This window comes from Saccostrea echinata, unplaced genomic scaffold (genome assembly GCF_033153115.1).
Source record: "Saccostrea echinata isolate AGI-Se365-2 ecotype Australia unplaced genomic scaffold, CSIRO_AGI_Sech_v1 ptg000004l, whole genome shotgun sequence".
NCBI classification, from domain to species: Eukaryota; Metazoa; Mollusca; class Bivalvia; order Ostreida; family Ostreidae; genus Saccostrea; species Saccostrea echinata.
In genome coordinates this window covers 3240149-3259897 of record NW_026889753.1, presented here as the reverse complement: position 1 = coordinate 3259897, position 19749 = coordinate 3240149, and the positions used below count along the sequence as shown (strand labels likewise).

The 19749-nt window shown below is 33.0% G+C and overlaps 1 protein-coding gene across 1 annotated transcript in view; it reads left to right on the top strand.

The window, feature by feature from the left end:
* The first annotated feature begins 1735 nt into the window (after window positions 1-1735).
* The window catches only part of LOC133179243 (voltage-dependent calcium channel type A subunit alpha-1-like), a 49990-nt gene continuing 31976 nt past the window's right edge, over window positions 1736-19749 (top strand). The window contains exon 1 of the mRNA XM_061314032.1: window positions 1736-2158. Within this exon, the coding sequence (XP_061170016.1) occupies window positions 2098-2158 (61 nt within the window). The 5' untranslated portion in view covers window positions 1736-2097. The remainder of the gene's footprint in view (window positions 2159-19749) is intronic.

Here is a 19749-nt window from a genome sequence, read left to right as displayed (position 1 = left end):
AATTCTTCTAGAAATTGATATTTAATATCGTCTTTCATCCAAATATTTTTTCGTCAAAATTAAGTTGACATACAGAAAAATTCCTAAAATGTTCTTTTCACTATAAGATATGAAAAATATTTTTTTTTATGATCATTGGCACAACTTCACTGAATTGTGTGGTTTATGCAAGTTATCACGTGATCAAACTGTTTGATCACATAATAAAACCAAAAAATTAGTGATACCTTAACTAATGTTAAAGGCATATTTTATTTAATGTCAAATAATATTAGATGAATCTTATCACACTAACATTGATAAAAAATGTCTACAATTAATAATAAAAAAAGGGTTTACAGTGCTGTGAGTATTATATATCATGGCCGTAGGAAATGGGGGGGTACGCCCCCCCCCCCCCAAGAAAAAATGTCGATATATAGAATAGTGTAGACAGCAATGCTACTACGGTGTATATGCTTGTGTCCACTCAATAACAACGTCTGATGACCTTTTTTTTTTGCTTGTCAAGGAATTTTTGGAAGTTGATAGTGCCCCCCCCCCCCAACTGAAAATATATGGTTGTGCAATTGCTTCCTACGGGCCTGGATATAGAATGCCGTTTCAATTTTTTTTAAGGTTTTGATGAAGCAAAGAAAATTATGAGTGATTAGCAAACTTTATTTCCGATCTTTTACGTTCATTCTCAGAGTGACAGAAAAAAGACACGAGACTTAGTGTCTGTGGGTACAAAAATGATTTAGAATAAGACTTGCAGTGAGTTAATACAGTTAAAGCGTTGCATTGGTACAACAAATAAAATGTCATCCACTTCAATTCATTTATTTGAATGTAACAACAAACGAGTTGTCAGAATTCGTGGCTTCGATGTGAGCGAGTATTGCTGGAGATAAAGTTGTGTTCGGAAGGGAAAATATTTCCACAACAAAGCACAGACCACAATGTCTTTAATTAGTCAGAGTAGATGAAATCATACACTTTCTAGTGGAATGTCAACTAATGGCAAGGTCAGTAAGATTCAGAGGAACATATAGCAGTATTGTCTTGATGACAAAATATAGAAGCACCATACCGTAAGTTTACACGTAATTTAAACTGTCAGTGAAAAGAAGGGAACTATGTAGAGAAAACGGAGAAAGGAGGGGGGATAAAAAGGAGCGAGGGACAAAGTGTCAGGGAGAAAGATACACTCACCTTTAATTTCCATGTACACCCCCACAAATACAGTGCATATTACATTTTATTGCTTATTTTAGAATTAAAACGCTAGATTAATTTTCTTTTATCATTTCATCATTTTAATTATGACAATCGGAATAGCACAGCATTTTCTCTAAACACTCATTTTTTGTGTTACTCAACACTTTCCCGACCCCGATTCAAGTCACCTTATATAATTCATGAAGGTCAGAAGATAAGGAAAAATAACACTCTTTTTTTACGCTTTCAGGGTTTTCTAGGTACATGTAACTCTTTCCAGTAAAATCGTTTGGATTCATTAAAAAGACTTTTGTGGTACAAAGAGTAGATTTGGCAATAAATTATTAATTTAACGATAATAGATACATTGCATCGCATTGCATCGATACGTAAACTCGACCTGAGCTCAGGGTTAGACAAAAGTCGTCTAATTTTGTCGTGATTCTCTGTAATTAATCCAAATAATTTTTTTTTTGAAAGCTGGGTCGTACACTGCAAACTGTCGCCGTATTAAGTGTAAATTCAATATTTCATTTATATCTACTAGCAGCTAGTTTGGAGTGTATCTCGTTTCGCTGTGTATTAACAACAAAGTCGATTGTCAAAGGTCTGTATCGACAACCTAATCCCCAGTATGTGTGACTGATGCAGAAACGTAAAGTTTATCTACTATTTTTTATTCCATACGAAAAGGACGTGAAAATTAATGATCGAATGCGAAAGCTTCGGAGACAGCGGTCATGCTCCAAGCCATAATTTCCAAAAGTTTAAGTCTTTGAGAATGGAGAAAAGAAAACAATTTACGATTAATATTCAGAGGGATTGTGGCTGATTCAGAAAACAAGGGAGAAATATTTTTTTTTAAAACTTGATTTATTTGTTGGGAATTTGTGTGCAATGTATGGATCATATGTGAACGACATGGAAGACACTTCTCCCGATAGCCAGGATGAAACAGGTAATTATATAGATAATCAATATGATTTTACAACATAAATGGAGAGAAATATACTTGGAAGATGGCGAAAAAATCATTTTATCTGAGTGACAAATACAGAGGCCTAGACAGTACAGAATATAGGTAGACATTACAGTATTACAGTCAACAAAGGTAGACATTACAGTACAGTAAAGGTAGACATTACAGTATAGTAAAGGTAGACATTACAGTACAGTAAAAGTAGACATTTACAGTATAACTGCCATAAAGGAAGACATAACAGTGCGTTAAAGGTATACATTACAGTATTACAGTACAGTAAAGATAGACATTACAGTATAACTGCGATAAAGGTAGACATAACAGTGCATCAGACGTAGACATTACAATGCAATAAAGATGGTTCACTGGTTGGAACTGTTTAAAATACTTATACAAATTACAAGATATTTCTAAATAGATTTTATATTTCAAATTCAGACTTAAAAATTATAAAAGATCAAATTATTCATTAAGACAAACACTTTACTGAAGTGTTTTGCATTTATCAGATTACAAGAGAATTTGAAATTTTCCTCAGGGAAAAAGTACTATTTTCCTCTTTTTATTTTAGTGCAGATCCGCAGGAAGCAATTTCAGTCTGGGGGAAACAACATTTTCAGTTTGGGTGGGCTTACCAAGCAAATACTCCCTGACAAGCAAAAAAAAAAAAAAAAAAACAAGAAACAAACAAACAAAAAAAACCCCAAAAACAAAAAGGGGGTCATTAGACGTAATTTGTGGGGGACACATCCATATAGTAGCTTTTTTCTGTAGTATACTATTTATGTTTCCTACAGCCTTGTAAGGGCAGTATGTAGAGTAGTAAAGATTTTTTTCAATAAAATTTCTACTGAAGAAAAGTCGTTTTTATACCCCATATCGTAGCACCTATATTCTATATCAGCTGTTTTTAACGCTTCCTCTTTGGTGTTGTATTTCTTTTTCTGAAAAAAGGCTTGTACCACATCCAGCTATAATCGAATAATTCCCAATGTCACTCAGAAGCTTGCAGCATCATATCAGATGAATAGTATGTAGATGCATTAAAGGCATGGCTATACCCTCTATACAGGCATATAGACGAAAGCGAATCGCTTCTATTCAAATCTATAGAAAATAAAAATGGTTGCTTTACAGGAGAATATTAAGTTAAGATTGTTAACAGTTGAGGCATGCAGACTTTGTATGAATGATTAATTAATTGGAACATGCAACACTTAAGAGTCTTTCAGTTCTGCTTTACTTGTTTTGACGTGTATTGTAATTAATGTCTGTGTTTATTATTTTCTTGATTGATTCTATTAAAGTCGGACATGTTTGTGTCAAGTTTTTATCCACAAGCTCCGATTTTCTCTAACATAAATTAACACAATATCAATATCTCAGATAATCTTCAAGGTATCTTTATTGATTTTGAATGTTTAGATGGATTAAAAATTTCGCTTTATCAGATTTCAATCTTATATTTTAAAAAAGCTCTAAACACAAAATAAAAAAAAATGTTTTTGGACTTTGAAAAATTCTATCATAATAAGGTGTATATATTGAGTTTATGTACTTCATTTTCAACATAAGGCACATGCCATATTTCTCCAGGAAAAATGTTCAAAGACAATGAAGTATTAATGTACAGAAATCACTGTTGTTTACTTACATTGGGAAAACATGTACAATGTATTAAATTATTTTATCATGGTCTAATATACTGTTAAAAATTCTTCAATCTATGTCAAATGATATCATTTGTGGTAAATTTTAATTTATTTAATCTTACACCAAAGGGTAGGTCACTCTAACTGCATAAAACTACCATGGAATTAAAACTCTTCTGTAAGGAGTGTTTAGAACTTCCTTAATGACCTAAGATAACATATGCTAAAAAGTGTCTGTCAAAAATATAAATCGAACCAGGTCTCCTATAAAATAACACGGAATTATTTATCAATGCTAATTAAACACAAAGTCGAATATTCACTTCCTTTATTTTATCACTTAATTAGTATATCTGTAATACGATGAAATAGCTAACCGGATCGTCCCCTGTTTTTGAACTGTCTTATGTGTGCTTTGAATAAAGCTAAATATAATTTTTATTCGACATTTAAACATCTTTTTGAAAGAGATCGATAATCATAACAGCTTTGGTAAGAACAGATCATGAATCATTAAAACACACGTGATGAGGAATATACATGTATTTATTTCATAACTCAAACGTTCTATCGGGGCTCCTCAACGAAAAAATGACAAGGTGCGTGACATGCAAAACGCTAGACCCTTTGTACAAAATACGATTTGCTATTTTTATCACTTCTCAACAAGAAAGCTAGAACTCGGGTTTACTTGATATGTCATCTCTCCTCATCAGATAATAAAAAGTATCGATATTTTAGAATTATCCACACATAAATTAGAGCATCTCTACAATAATGTTACTCTTGGTAGAAACTGGTACATGTATTTCCTGAAGGGGGTTTCGTTTTGCATCCAATGCACGCCGTATGGTGACATCACTGAAAAATTTCTAGGGCAGTTCTCATCAATAAAACTGATGTCAATATGAAAATAGGTATATAAAGTAATACTGTGCATTTTGTTCATCATGAAACTTTACCTAGTTTGTTTATGTTTTGCAACTTTATCATACATGCATTTAAGCAGTCGTTACACCTTGGTGCATTGTGTAAATTGAATGCATCCTAATATACCAGTAGCCATGCAATGTTCAATTAATAAACATGATTTAATTACTTCTAATATTGTGAGACATATTCTCTATGCAACTTAATGTCAGCTTTATTGTATTTTGTTACGATTTTTTCTCTGTTGAATAAGATTTATCTTCGAAGAAATAATAATTCAAAATAACCTAAATAATGAATTATAACATTGAATAAACCTTATATTTTATTGCTCATTCAACGTGCAAGTTTCTTTTAACCGTGTCTTACTGTAAGTTAGATCACGCCGTAGTCGTGGTGGCCTGATGCTGCCTCTTCTATATTCTACAAAGTAAAATGGATCACTAGATTATAATACTGTGTAGTTTCAATAAGGATACTCGCAAAAGTCGGACTTAAATAGAAACAAAATCATCGGACCCGTTAGCAGAAAAAAATTCCTCCCTCTGTTTCTTCCTTATGTCCTTTGCAAAACTGTTGATATTACTAATGCAAAATTAGTACATGTCATATTTTGCTTAAGAAATATCAATTATTTTTTTTTTTTGTAAAGGACACTTACATTCCATGATGTTTCGAATCTCCGTTGCATAATTTGCAAATATGAAGCTCGAATCCTTTTGCAAGAGAATCTAGACTGATTAAGCAGATTTAGAAACTAGATCAAATTAATTTCCACTTTTCGTTTCTTAAAGCTACATGTATTGAATAATGTATGGAGTTCCCAATATTTGGGTATATATATTGTTATTTGACTTAATGGTCTTTTTCTTCAACGATATTGACCATGTTCTGACATCCTAAGACTCATCAAATCAGACACATAAAGGCAAAAAATGGAAGTGTCGAAACATGAACATAAGTACATTGTGAAAACTAAAACAATGGAAAGGATTTTGGTACAGTAGAAAATATAACACGGAACATAGCACAACAATTTTCGAAGGATAAGGCAAATTTAAAAAAAAAAGTGAAACCAAAGGAAAACTTTTGTCGACTCCTTGATGATATATTAGTTATGAGAACTTGTGCCAATGCCCAATTGTAACACTATTATATATTTTTAAAAGCAATGAAATAAAAACAAGCAAATAATAATGAAAGAGATAAATACTTGCAGTTTGTTCCTGTGACCAATGCAGTTTTTAGCCGGGCTTATTGCTCAAAGAGCAATTGCCGGCTATTGTCAGCCTGTTCAATGCAGGAAGTGTTGACCCCATAGTCGCCAAATTAAAGTTACGTGTAAAAATATAGTACTTACTCTCAACCACTTTTGAGATAATACAAATGCTAAATAAAGCAACAAAAATGAAACGAAGTTTTATCTATACAAATAAACATCAGTAGTAATGACTTTGAAAACTTCAGTCCAAAGTCAAACACCATAGTTCATCTGCGTAATGTTTTTTTATAGTCAATGTTGTCGTAGCCTAGTTCTCTACAAAGACGGAGAAAAGCAGGAGAGGGAACCAGATACATTCGGCGGTGCCATGTTAACTCTGACCCTGATAAATTCGGACTGTGGTTTTAGGTCCCAAAAACTAATTGGTTTATCATTTATTTTGATATTTTAAAATAAATTTTTCATAAGATTTTTAACAATTATTTTCAAATAAGATGTCATTGAACCCTTATTTTTATTATTATTATTATTTTTATAATTGTTTATACATATTCTTCCAATGTCTGCAGAGCTCATTATTTAGCTGTTAATACAATGTACAGGTATGGCTCATGTAAAAAAAAAATCAGCTTTGTAAATAAGCCCGGCTCTCTGTACTCCTAAGTACTTTGATTTTCAATTTGTAATTAGTTTATTCAGGATATAACTTTGGGCAATACAGCCCATCAGTTTACAAAAATAACATATAATAACATATATTACAAAATTTAAGACTCTCAGTGAGCCTAAATTGGGGGGGTGAAACCCCTGGTCAAGTGTTACTCAGTCCCACAGTTCCACTCATTTATAGTATACAATAATATATATTGAAAAAATTAAGTACAATACAATAAGCAGCACGATACATAATTCAAAGTTATAATAAAATATATAGCAATGATGTTTTAATGATATCTGAAAATATAAACCTTACAGAGATAGAAATTAGGTTAACCTGATTGATCTTCGTTGCGTAATATTAGAGCATAATGAATATATTTCCCTAAACCAACTAAAGTAGATATGCGGTTGGTACCCAACAATTGGATTAATTTAAAAGTACTTGGCGATTTGTAATAATATTCATTTATATATTTTTTTCTTAAATTTAGATATCTAGGGCATTGAAGAATGAAATGGAATTCGTCTTCTATTTCACGTGTATATACAAACATCGCATAATCTATCCTCTCTACTTTTGCCTTGGTACCTTCTGCATTCTATGTTAAGATAGTGAGACGAAAGTCTAATGCGGGAAATATGTTTTTTTAAATTACTCTGAAAAGGTTTTGTTAAATAGGATTGCATTTTACAGAAGTCAGATTGGACAATATGTTTATATAGAAAGCATTTTGACGAATTATCAATAAATGCAGTGCACTCTTGGAGGTATATATCTAGGATTCTATTTTTATACACATGCATAAAATGAGCAAAGTTTATTGCTTGCTGTTTTATCCAAAATTCTCCCAGACCCAATCTAAATAGTTCCAGTTTTACATCACGCGTCCAGTTTATACTTGTTCCCGACCCATTCTCTGCATCATATCGCAGGTATTCATAAGAAGATTTTAAAATGCAGTTTTCTGTTTTTAATAATTTACACCAGAATTTCATAATTTTCAATTTCCTTTGTATAATAAGTGGATATCGTCCCAATTCTCTATAAATCATATAATTGCATACATTGCGCCTAACACCGAGGGTAATTTTACAAAAGGATAAATGCAGTCTTTCAATTTCCGGAGATTTAGGAAAACCCCAGATTTCGCTTCCATACGAGATAACACTTCCAACATATGTATCAAAGAGTTGACATCGGGTTTCGACGTTGAATTCAAATTTCTGTATATTACGGTTTAAACCAAATAATGGTTTTTGACCTTGTTCAGCTAATTTCTTTTGCGTAACATTGAATTTACCGTTATAATTTAAACATAATCCTAGGTAATTAAAAGAGTCGACAATTTCCAAAATTTCATTGTTATATGTCCATGAAAAATTTACGCATCCTCCTTTTCTGAATACTAAAATTTTGGTTTTTTCAGTGTTAACAGTCAAATTCCACGAGGTAACATATCCGTGTAACGCGTCAAGCATACTGTAATTCTTCGGGTGAGTTAGCGAATATTACGGTGTCATCTGCGAACATTAAAACAAAAAGATTTAGCTCCCTTAATTCTACGGATGGGCATTTGTCGTTTATGAAGTGATTTTCCAAGTCGTTAACATACATATTGAATAGTATTGGTGATAACACTTCCCCCTGGAGCAACCCGGTGTTTACTGGAAATTCTACGGATATCTCTCCAGCATTCTTGACACAAGCGCGCACGTCGACATATAAGCAATCGGATGATTCGAAGGAATTTTCCGGTAATCCCCAATTTAATCAACTTATACCATAATTTTTCTCTGTTAATTGTATCAAATGCCTTTTTATAGTCAATAAAACAGCAATATAAACGTTGTTTGTTATTCAACTTTTGTGATATTAAACTTTGAAGCGCGAATATCGCATCAGTAGTTGATCGGCCAGTCTGAAATCCAAATTGCGCATCAGTGATAATATTTTCTGAATTGTTCCATTTCATTATTCTTTCGTTAAGAATTGATGTAAAAAGTTTTCCTAGACTGCTTGTGCTTTTCTTATACATATATAATTTCATATATATTTTTGAGTCAGAGATCTGGCCAGAAAAAAGGCTATACTAACACAGATATGCTGCTGGCTGCCTATAACAAAAACAAAAGTATTGACCAATTCTAAAACCAGGCTGGTTTTGGCGTCTTTAAGGATATGAGCAAAGTAGTTTAGAACTTTTTCTTATTTCCTGTTACTGAACAGTACCAAAAAGTGAAGAACTTGTGTGCGACTCTTATGATGCTGTACACCTTTTCTAAAACAAATTCTGATGAAATACCAGCTAAATCTATACATGTGTATATAGTAATTTTGCATATTTTTCTTGCGATAAAAATTATGATTGTCTCATTTGACATCTTTTCAAAAGGTGCTGATTTTTTTGTCTAAGAACATCAGAAGGTTCTATTATTTTAAGTTGAATAAATTGAAGAATTACCGATAAATAAGGTGTGTTGCGTAATGACCTTAATGTATGTCACCCCTCTGTCCATTCATATTAAATTTTGCTTTTTACAAAGCTTATTGATTTTTCAAAAGAAATCTAATGTATAATTAAAATCTAATATATAATTTAAATGCATACAATTTCAGCCCTGCAAAATTTGATATGAATCGCCTTGTAACGATAATTTAATAAAGGAATAATGGTCATTTATTCCAGTAAAAGTTATCTTTCTTATTCAGATGGTCAATAAACCTTAATGGATATTATTTTATAGTGTATATTAAAAAAAAGTTAAATGTAGCAACATTGTATGTTATAATCACTTGTTTCAACAGTAATGATGATTAAACATGACCAAATCGTTGAGCTTTTCTGCTCAGATTAGGGGTTGTGATGTAACAGTTTTTGTAGGGATCTTAAAGGTACATAGAAATACATTGGCGCTCTTCCATTTTCTTGCCTGTCCTTATATGTCAGCGTCTACAAATATGAGGCCAATTTCTTAATTGACTTGTAAATAATTAATGAGGAGACAGAATCGCAGTCAGCATTCATTTCTAGATCCAAGTCGGGGGGAACTTAATATCAAACACATAAATGAAAAAAAAATGATTTATGAGAAATTGCAAGCACTAAAATTTGAATAATAGATGCTTCAAACAAAGTATTGGTTGAGACAGTCTCTTGTGTGCAGTGACTGCAAGCAATTAATTTACTTCCCCTCATTTTCATGCAAAGTAGTCGCAAATGCTTTCTTCTTGCATAAATTCTACATTAAATGTCATTGCAGAAAAATTAAACTCCAATCATAGATAATTACCATTCTTAGAGTGATATTTCCGAAAAGGAAGAACTTATCGACATAGTTTTATTAGCGCGTTCAAGATTTGTGTCGACTTAGATCATATTGATGAAGTAATTTCAAAGTGCATCAAATTGTCTAAGATTGAAGTTTATCAAAGTGGGCAAATGGGTTTTAAATCTGATCATTCCAATAGTGTGCCTTATCAATATTTATAGACATTTCATCTTTTTGTGAATCGCTTTAAAGTGGGTGAGGATTGCAACCAATTGAAAGTTGTAACATTATGTAATCAAAAATGATAACGCCTCTCTGATTAGGAAAATTATGAAAAAAGAGTAATCGATTAGCTTATTATCAAACTTTCTGTTCCTAGTTTGTTTGATTGGAAATATCATCAGTCTCGGCTGTTAAAAAGTTCTTTATGCGATTTTGAGGATAAGGTCATTATCCTTTTCTCTCAAAAGTGAACTGCAAAATCATACGATTAAGAACCACTGACACAAACATCAAATTTTAGCTGCAAATTCAAAATTCTGCCGTGAAAGGCCTTGCGTATAATTATTCAATATAGCAAAAATTAAATTCTAAAATATAAACTGTAGAAGGAGTTCCAAAGACAAACTTAACAGGAAATCAAACCCCTTTCGGATTACAGGGGCAACATACAACTATTCCATTAGAAAACTAAAGAGGTTGTTTCATTGACAAACCTACTCACGAAAGCCCCCCCCCCCCCCCCGCCAGACTGTCAGAGGGAAAAACTAATTCATCTGCATCCCCACTAAAGTAAAGAATAAATAGGCTGTTTTACACACTTTTCAATGTTAGACCCTTCGGACCAAAACCAAAATTCCATACCCTCATTGCTTAAAGTCCATTTTGCTAACAAAGTTCAGAAAGAATATTGCAGGTAGTAGAAAGGTACAAAAATAGCCACATCTTCTGAAAGAAGTGCGGATATAAAAACAAAGAAGGGTTCAATTTTGTTATTCCAGTAAGTTAAAAAAAAGTTAACCCGTTTACACGTTTTATACAACAGTACTCACTTTAGACTGTAATGTAGTCAGCGATAGAGAAACAAATATGCAAACACCGTATTGAATATTGATGTAGAATCATATTTAAGGTTTTCTGTTTTCCGCAACAGCTGAGAACACATCTGTTACCTTGACAAAAAATAGGTCGATTGTGACCACAAAGCTAACATCAGTTTCTCTGTAAAGATACTTTATCAAATTAGTATGATATGTAAATTTGCTTAGTCATTCTGTCTAATGGTTATTATTTCGTCTAAAGATGAAATGATAACAGATAAAGCTATAACTGTGCACCAAGCATGTTTCAAATACATGTATATATAATGTAAATTATCATGTAATCATTTACAACTTTAGACTGGAAAATTGTTAAAAGATAAATAATTTATATTGAAAGTGTAGCTTTTTTTATTGCCGAAAAAGAGTTTCAAAAATGTCTTAGGCTAAATTTAATTCTGGACAAAAAGTTTTTATTTGTATTTTTCGTCGACAAGCAGTAGTAGGATCTTTAATATTTTTGATCGTCACTCTTTCAGAAAATTGTTTTGGCTTTGCATGCTCAAACACATATGAAGAAGATTTGTCGAATTATGTCCATCTTCCTTATTTAAAAGAAACAAGCATTCTGAGAGTCATTAGCAATACTAGTCCCCTACCGGCAAGTGTAATCTGGTTCCCGTTAAGAATTGAAAATGCCATAATTCCATAAAAAATCAACGAAGCGGGACGAAATGAAAACTTGATCCATAACTTATCAAGTAAAGTCACATACCAAAAATCAGCTCAATATCTGAAAGCGTTTAGAAGAAAATTGCGGAAAACCCTTAAAAATTGAAAAGGCCGTAATTCCGTCAAAAATCAATGAAGCGGAACGAAATGCAAACTTGATCTGTAACTCATCAAGATACACTCACGTACCAAAAATCAGCTCAATATCTGCAAGCATTTAGGAAAAATGTGCGGAAAACCAAGTGGGACAGACTGACAGACAGACAGAGGGACAGACGGACAGCTAGACAGACGAACGGACAGACTCAGAGGAAACCTATAGTCCCCTCCGGTTTCACCGGTAGGGGACTAATAATAAATATTCCGTTATGGTAGCTTAGGATCATAAAATGATAGCCTGAAATTAGTCATGCACCCCATAAGAAGTCCGAGCAGACGGATCTTTAACTATCAAGTCGACAAAATTTAGTACAACTTTTTGTCGCCCTTCAGTATCAGTATGAAATCAGTAACTTATCGACAATTCCTTTGTTTCATGACAATTTTTTATCTATATATTAAGCATTTCGACGAAATAGGCATGTATTATTTTATAGTCTTTCTCCAGACTTTTAGCAAAAGTAGCCTATCTATAGCCATTTTCTGGTTACTTACTTGCGGTTCGATCTGATGTTAATGTGTTGAAGGAGCTTATAATAAATACTAAGGCTTTTTCTCATTCACCTTGCAAAAATAAACAAGTCTCTAACTTTATTTACTAATGAGAATGGTGTTATCATTCTTTTCTTCACGTCGCTAGTATAGCTTGTTTTGAGATCAGTATTTTCTGATAAAAGCCCATCATTTGATAGCCGATAGGCCGTAAAGTATGATTATTCTACAAATATGCAATAGAAAACCACATTTTCCGCTTATTATTGTCATTTGTTTGATAACCTCTGTTAATTAAATTATACTTGGCAGAGAAGGCATAGACTAAGGCACTTTATATGTACCTTCTGATTACATAATGGTGAATGCAAGCCTCTCCATATCCAGGTCGCCGAGTAGAATGCCTTTGGCTATGTTTTTTTTTTTTTTTTTGATTGAACCGTAGTTCGTTCGCTTCCAAAGGTATGCCATTCAGCGATTTGCTTATCAGAATATTTTATTCCCGTAAAGCCCTTTAATGTTGAATTTGTGACACTGGTAAAAAAAGAATCTTTTAGGTGATGGTGTGTCTTTAATTAGCAAACTATCTGTTGCTTGGCAACGTGTTGTCATCGGTAGAATTCAAAACCGATGTTTCCGTAATCTCTCTAATAAGGAGTGAAAAATTCATATTGATGTTCTTTAGATTTCTTTAGATCTCCATGAAAGTAGCAAGAAGTCCTTCGTAACCGGCTGAAAATGAGTTGAAATAAGATAGAAGTTATGGGGGTTGAAATAAAATCAAACATAAATGGTCTTTGAAGTAGTAATCAAAGGTCTACAATTGAAATTTGAGTCTCCGTGTTGAATTTAGTGGTCTGACCAGCTTTATTGAGCTGCGACAATTAGGAATTGCAAATACTTTGTATGCTTACTACTTTTTGCTTTACTAAAGAGATAAACAAATTGCTTTGAAGAATACATAAGGATATATACACTTTCAGAGATGTAGGAATGGTTTAGGAGAAATGAGGAATGGTCTTCATTATATGATTGATTGATTCTTAGCTCTTATATCTTAGAAATCGTAGAGAATTATAAGCACCTGTGCCCGACTTTTCAGGTGAATATCTACTTCATTGTGCCGAGCGCTCGGCGAAGGAACAGTTGTTACCTATTTTTGTTGACTTTGATGTGAAAGTCCTTCGGATGAAACCTTAAAACCAAGGCCCAATGTCACGGTAGGCGTTGGCACGATAAAGAATCCTTACTGCTCAATGGCCCAATAAAGGTCTAAATTTGAAGCCCTTCACCGGTATATGGTGACGTTTCTATATGAGTGAAAAATTCTCGAACGGGACGTAAAACAACATACAATTAATCAATCAATTAACGTCCAAAAGTATTGTAAGAACTATCAACTCTGTATACTCTTTGCCTCCAGAGATTTGAGCGGAAGAAATATTTAATTAAAGGTAACAGCGATTTTGGGATGTGGCCTTGAGTTGTGTTCTTATACATCCGTTAGGCAAGTGCAACTAATGTAAACGATTTATTTACTGCAGTCATTTCATTGATATGGGTCTGACCAAAAAAATAATTCGCAGGATACAATAACTTAAATTTTGTCATACTACCTAGTTAGGCAAACAGCAATTTTTTGAGGCATTTCAAATGATTTCAAATCATTATGTAAGGGATATTTTATCATCGGCTACTTTATGAAGATATGACTTTTGATTCCAGATCTTGACAGTACAACCGATGTGTGAAGCATGTTGATTTTTGAACAAAGAATGAAAAAAAATTAAAGCACGAACATTCGAACAGACGAAATGACGGATATACAAAGGAATTGCATTATGTAACTTATTTCTCTTTTAATTTTAAGTGCAGAATTTGGAGGAATGTAAACTAAGAGAAGGCTACTATCTTCGACAGTCATGTTCATATTGTATTTTAGCCATATTCATATTGTATTTTAGCCATATTCATATTGTATTTTTTTTCTGGGTTCTTTTGCATTGCACTCATGTTGCTCTCACTGTCAGCATTTGCGATCATTGTTTTGAAAAGGTACGGAATATTTTAGAATTCTGTTTAACAATAGTTGACCTATATAAGATTGGAACTTGATGGACTTTATTAGAGTGACAAGTCTTATACGACAACCTTGTGTATCTCTAACTTTACAATCCATCGATTTAAGGCTTAAAGTAGTACACTTGCAGTTGTCCAATTTCAATAAAACTTGCGGCACAAAGAGACTAAACCAAGTATCATTCTACAAAGAAATCACTACTGTACGTGGGGGTATGATTTTTGTTGTTTTCGTTGTATGAAAAGTCTCGAATTTATATCCTCCAAGGAATTTAAATAACAATTCAACAGTTTCAAGTCGGATTACTAATTTTCTTCTTCTTTGCTATAACAAACCAGTAGAGCTACAGTCTCGTCAGAGATTTGTGTTCAGTGTGATGTCATAGGAGAAACACAACTTTGCCGGGTTTGTTATACAAGCAGTGTAAATGTTATAGAGAGTACGCTCTGTGACCTTTGGTTTTAGAGGTACTGTATGAAGTTGTTTTGGGTTAATCCTATATCGATAAGATCTGAAGTTTCTGTTAAAAACTCCTAGAATGCAATATCCAACGCGTGAAAAAATCAGAATAATGAAAAAACAACGACATTCTGCGTTTCTTATGAACTGATTTCCTCTGCCATTTGTCGATTGAAATTGATGCCTCTTCATCTCAACCAAATTATTACGAACTGATTACGATCCTAATCAGATTTCTAGGTGACTGCCAAATTGTGGCTTGTTTATTACATATAAATTGGTATCATTGTAGAGAGTAGTATTTGGTGGTCCTTTCGTTCGATTCTATTTATTTTGTATATGTACAGTAGTCAAACAGCAGATGTAATAATTTATTATATACCCAAGTGTGTATCACTCAATTTTACTGTAGATTTCGTACAATCACGTGACGGTGTGATCCGACTTTCCGGATCACCACACTGTGGTTTTCTGAATCCATATCACCCCTCTCTGAAATTGATGACGTAGTACACAGAAACATGACGTTATTTTTCATGCGCATCAAAAAGTTCCTTGACAATATGCTTTGTTTAATGGAAAAATCTTATATCATTGATCTCAAAAGTTTTTTTAAAACTATATTTTGCTAGTTGTAAGGGGGGTATATAATAAATTTATCATTATAACAGTAACTTGATCCGAAGAGCTGTATCACGTCTCGTTGACAGGCGCGGATCATCAGATCAAACTCGACGCTTCGCGTCTCGTTTGATCTGATGATCCGCGCCTGTCAACTCGACGTGATACGACTCTTCGGATCAAGTTACCGTTATAATAATGTATATATACAAGCAATATCCTGAATTTATGTGTATATGTAATTAGTTCCACAGTGTTCCACAGTTTTTCGTGTGTAAAAGTCAACCGGTCTTGTTTTAAATGTTCTTATTTTTATAGAACCTTGATTTGGCTCTTTCTTTTAAAAAAAAAAATATATACAATTCTACTGGGTTTAGATTCGGGTTATAACCAGCTGTTTTATATGCCTAACTGGCAAAGGGACTTTACGCCATCACGCTTTTATTTGAACTTAAGGTAAGATGACGTTTACTAGCAAACTTTGACAAATTCCATGTGTAAGTCATCTAAGGCCTTAAATTAGTTCCAGGCTCTATCTATGTAAGAATGTGCAAAACTTAATCGATTGGTGGAGCAATAAAAGATATATCAATCTTGGTACCTTTCTTTAAAGCGACACTAGTATACATAGCATTTTTTTTAATGAAATACTTATATTGAGGATAAGTCCTTAACATAAAGAGAATTATTAGCATATACATGTGTCTTTTATTTCACGTCATCAGACATGCAGAACATGGTTTTGAGAAATCAATATTTCCTCCAGGTTAAAGATAGTAAATGCATTTTACATATGTAATTCATGCTCACCCCAAGTCATTGACTAGCTGACTTTTCAGACTCGTACGACCTTTAAATATATAGATTTATGAGGGACGAACCGTAAAAAAACCCCGGACTAAACCCGTACACCTAATCAGTTACATCCTTTGCACTTCCGTTTTTTTCCCTCTAGTTGCGTCTTGTACTTGTTAACGTGGTTTTTATAACCTTAATATTAGATATAACATCCGCTGAATGAAATCAGATTCCCCTCTGCAGTAACCGATGAACTTTAAAGGATGGGAACTTTGCACAGAAAAATCCTTGACTTACATTTAAATTAGAAAAACCTTCTACTTCTAAAGTTATGTATATGTAGATTTTTTTCTTCAAAGCAATCCTTAATTTTATCATGAAAATTTCATCGCTTTTGTTTACCAGTTTCACGGTATTTTTGATCACGTTTGAATCATCATCAGTTTGTCTTATTTGGAATAAATGTTAGCATTTAATTAAACACAGGCCTTCGTCAATAAAACAAGACTGCATCCAGAGTCTTAGACGTTGCTGCAACAGGCATATATCCACAGAAGTAATAGAATGGCGTACGCTTCTAATCTGATTAATGGAGAATGTTATTGTGTTTTGACTACGGTTAATTTTGTTCTTCTTGTAATAAAAGCCCATCATGTCACCTCTTTAAGTAGCCCGGGTCATGAGGGAATTTTTGATCTGGACTTTACTTATTGCTGAAGCGCAATTCAATTAAACTTGCTAGCTGAAAAAGAAAAGGCCTGTCTCCTTATATAGCTTTCCTGTAGTTTACTTGGACTTTTAAACTTATTAATGGTTATATATTTAGGTAAGAATATAGTTTCATTATCTTTACATAGTTATGTTTTGTTTCAATTAGAGAGTTTAGAGGGTACATTTCAATTATTCTACTCTTAGCGTTTACATTGCTCAATGATGTTCAACTTTTTGGCGAGTACCTAATTTGCAACCCCTCATACGTTTAAGCATTTTCTAATTCAAATTGATCAACAAGTATATTTTGGGATTTTAAAAAAAAGGTATCCAGGAATTCGGTAAAAAATGCTTTCAACAACCTCGTTTAAAATCAGCATTTTGAAAAATTCTATGGTTGTTTTAATGACCTTGTTTGCAAATACCATCTAAAATTGAAAATTTTGTCTAGCATATTTCATATTAATCGTTAGGCCTTTGTTTTTATACTTGACTGGATTATTCGTCTGCCTATCAACATAGGGCTCACGGCGGGTGTGGTCGGTCGACAAGGGATGCTTACTCCTCCTAGGCTCCTGATCCAGGGATTCGTGTGATATCAAATTTGTATTCTTTGTAGTTTTTTTTGAGATCGATCACTGATTGTTATCTTTACCTTTTTTCATTCTATTAACTTCAATTATTATATAATATATATATATGGTAAAAAGCGTGTGATATCATTGCAAAATATCGCAAATCACTTCCAATCACTTCATTTCATGATAATAAACATTGATGTCAAAGGTTAAAATTTAAAGAAATTCGATTTCTCTAAAAATGTAATTTTTTGGTGCTTTTATGAAGTACAAATGTCTACTTTTTACAAGATTGTTTCTAAAACAAGGAACCTTGATTCATATTAAGATGCATGAAATGAAAATTGATGAAAATTATTGCACGAAAAAATTTCATTTTGCTTTATTTTGAGACTTATTTTTAAAGAGTTATTATGCTTTGCTGAGGAACAGATTGTATAAAATATACTTTTTTGTTTCCTCTTTACCTCCTTTTTTGCAAACATAATTAATAAATCAATCAGTGATATTTGGAGAGATTAAATCTCTAATTACTCCCTTGAAGGATACATATACTTAAAATATCCATGTTGCCAACCTCATTCCGATTTCCAGACAGTTTTTAACATTAACGGTTGGGATTTTTGCCGGCAGACTTTTATGGAATAGTAAGCTATTTCCTTGGTTGATTTTTCTGTAACAAGAGTACCTGTTGTCGATAAAAATCAACTTCCCTTCTTTAATGTCGATTTAATAAGTCATAAAAATTTAGGTAGGATTCATCCTTCCGCGTTTCCTCTTAAGTAAAGGGTATCATCGTAGACTAGCAATGCTCCAATTTCGGAGGACTGCATTTGTAATAAAATTATAACAAAGATATTAACGTGCATCTTATTGTTTTTTTTTCAACGAGGAGAATATATACATATGTACAAGTGTACGATATAAATAAGTTCATTTTCCTATATTTTTAAACAACCAGACAATATGCAGTCCCCCCCCCCTTTTTTTTAAATAACTAGACAAATATTGTTCTCTTCCTTTGTAAAGATTCAAAAGATTCATGTGTATAGTTCAGCCCTGTAACAAAGCAAAAAATTCTTCACAAGGCATGCTTGCATCTTCGAAATAAATAACATTTTACTATCCTGCTGATTAAAAAGCCCCTGCTTTACGACAGCCGAAAATAAACAATCTTCTTCCATCCAGATCCCTTCATAAAAGTTTCAGCGAGACTAGCTCATAAATTATTTTTGATGTAAACTGGTTCTTTGTCTCTTGAGGTTCCATACTCATAAGCTTAGAAAAAAAAATCTAGAAATTAACTTGAAATTGGAGAGTTTGTATTCCCTCAGATTCGAAGCATATTAAATGTGTCTCTAAAGAATTTGTATATCATATTTTATTAACAACCATTTAGCAGAAAGTTGAGACAGAAGATAAATGTAGCTTGTTTCCATGGTTAAGTCTTTCAAAATTTAAATGGGGTCAATTTGCGAAGTTGTTCCTCTGTTTTCAAGCCCGTATAACGCATGGTGGGCACATTTTTCTGAGTATTTTGCTATAGTAAATTTTCATTGAGATGCTGGTGCCCCCCCCCCCCCCCCACTTTTTGTTGTTGTTAGGTAGATCACTGGCAAATTCCAGGATTTGGACAGTAAATTATGGGGGGTGGGGTGGGTTTCTTGCGTGTCAGTTTTTTTTTTTTTGGGGGGGGGGGGGTTGCCCCCCTTTTGAAACCGTTGCTACGACACTTGGCAATTTTGATATGGTGCTTGTTGTAATGTACATGTATGTTAGGATTTAAAATGTCACAACTTTAAAAATATCAGCAACTTCTGACCAAAAGCAAATGAAATATGCGAACTCTTGCTGTTTAGAATTGTATCCAGATGTGTGAATAGTGGTCAAGGAAGAGGTCGTACAAATACAAACGAGTTGAAGATTTATTTATCACTTTGAAGATACTAAACTGCCAAGACAACATGACATTTTTTTAGCGTTCATCTGCATTGACGTTAAGCATTGCATTGTTTTGATATACATTTTCATAATATTACCATAAAAGAAAGGTATCCGATAAACATTGCATGATAAAAACAACTCTGTTTGATCGAACACCCGAGTAGTTTTCAAACCGGCAATGAAAACTAATTTGAAAATGTTTTCTGTGTTCTGAACAAT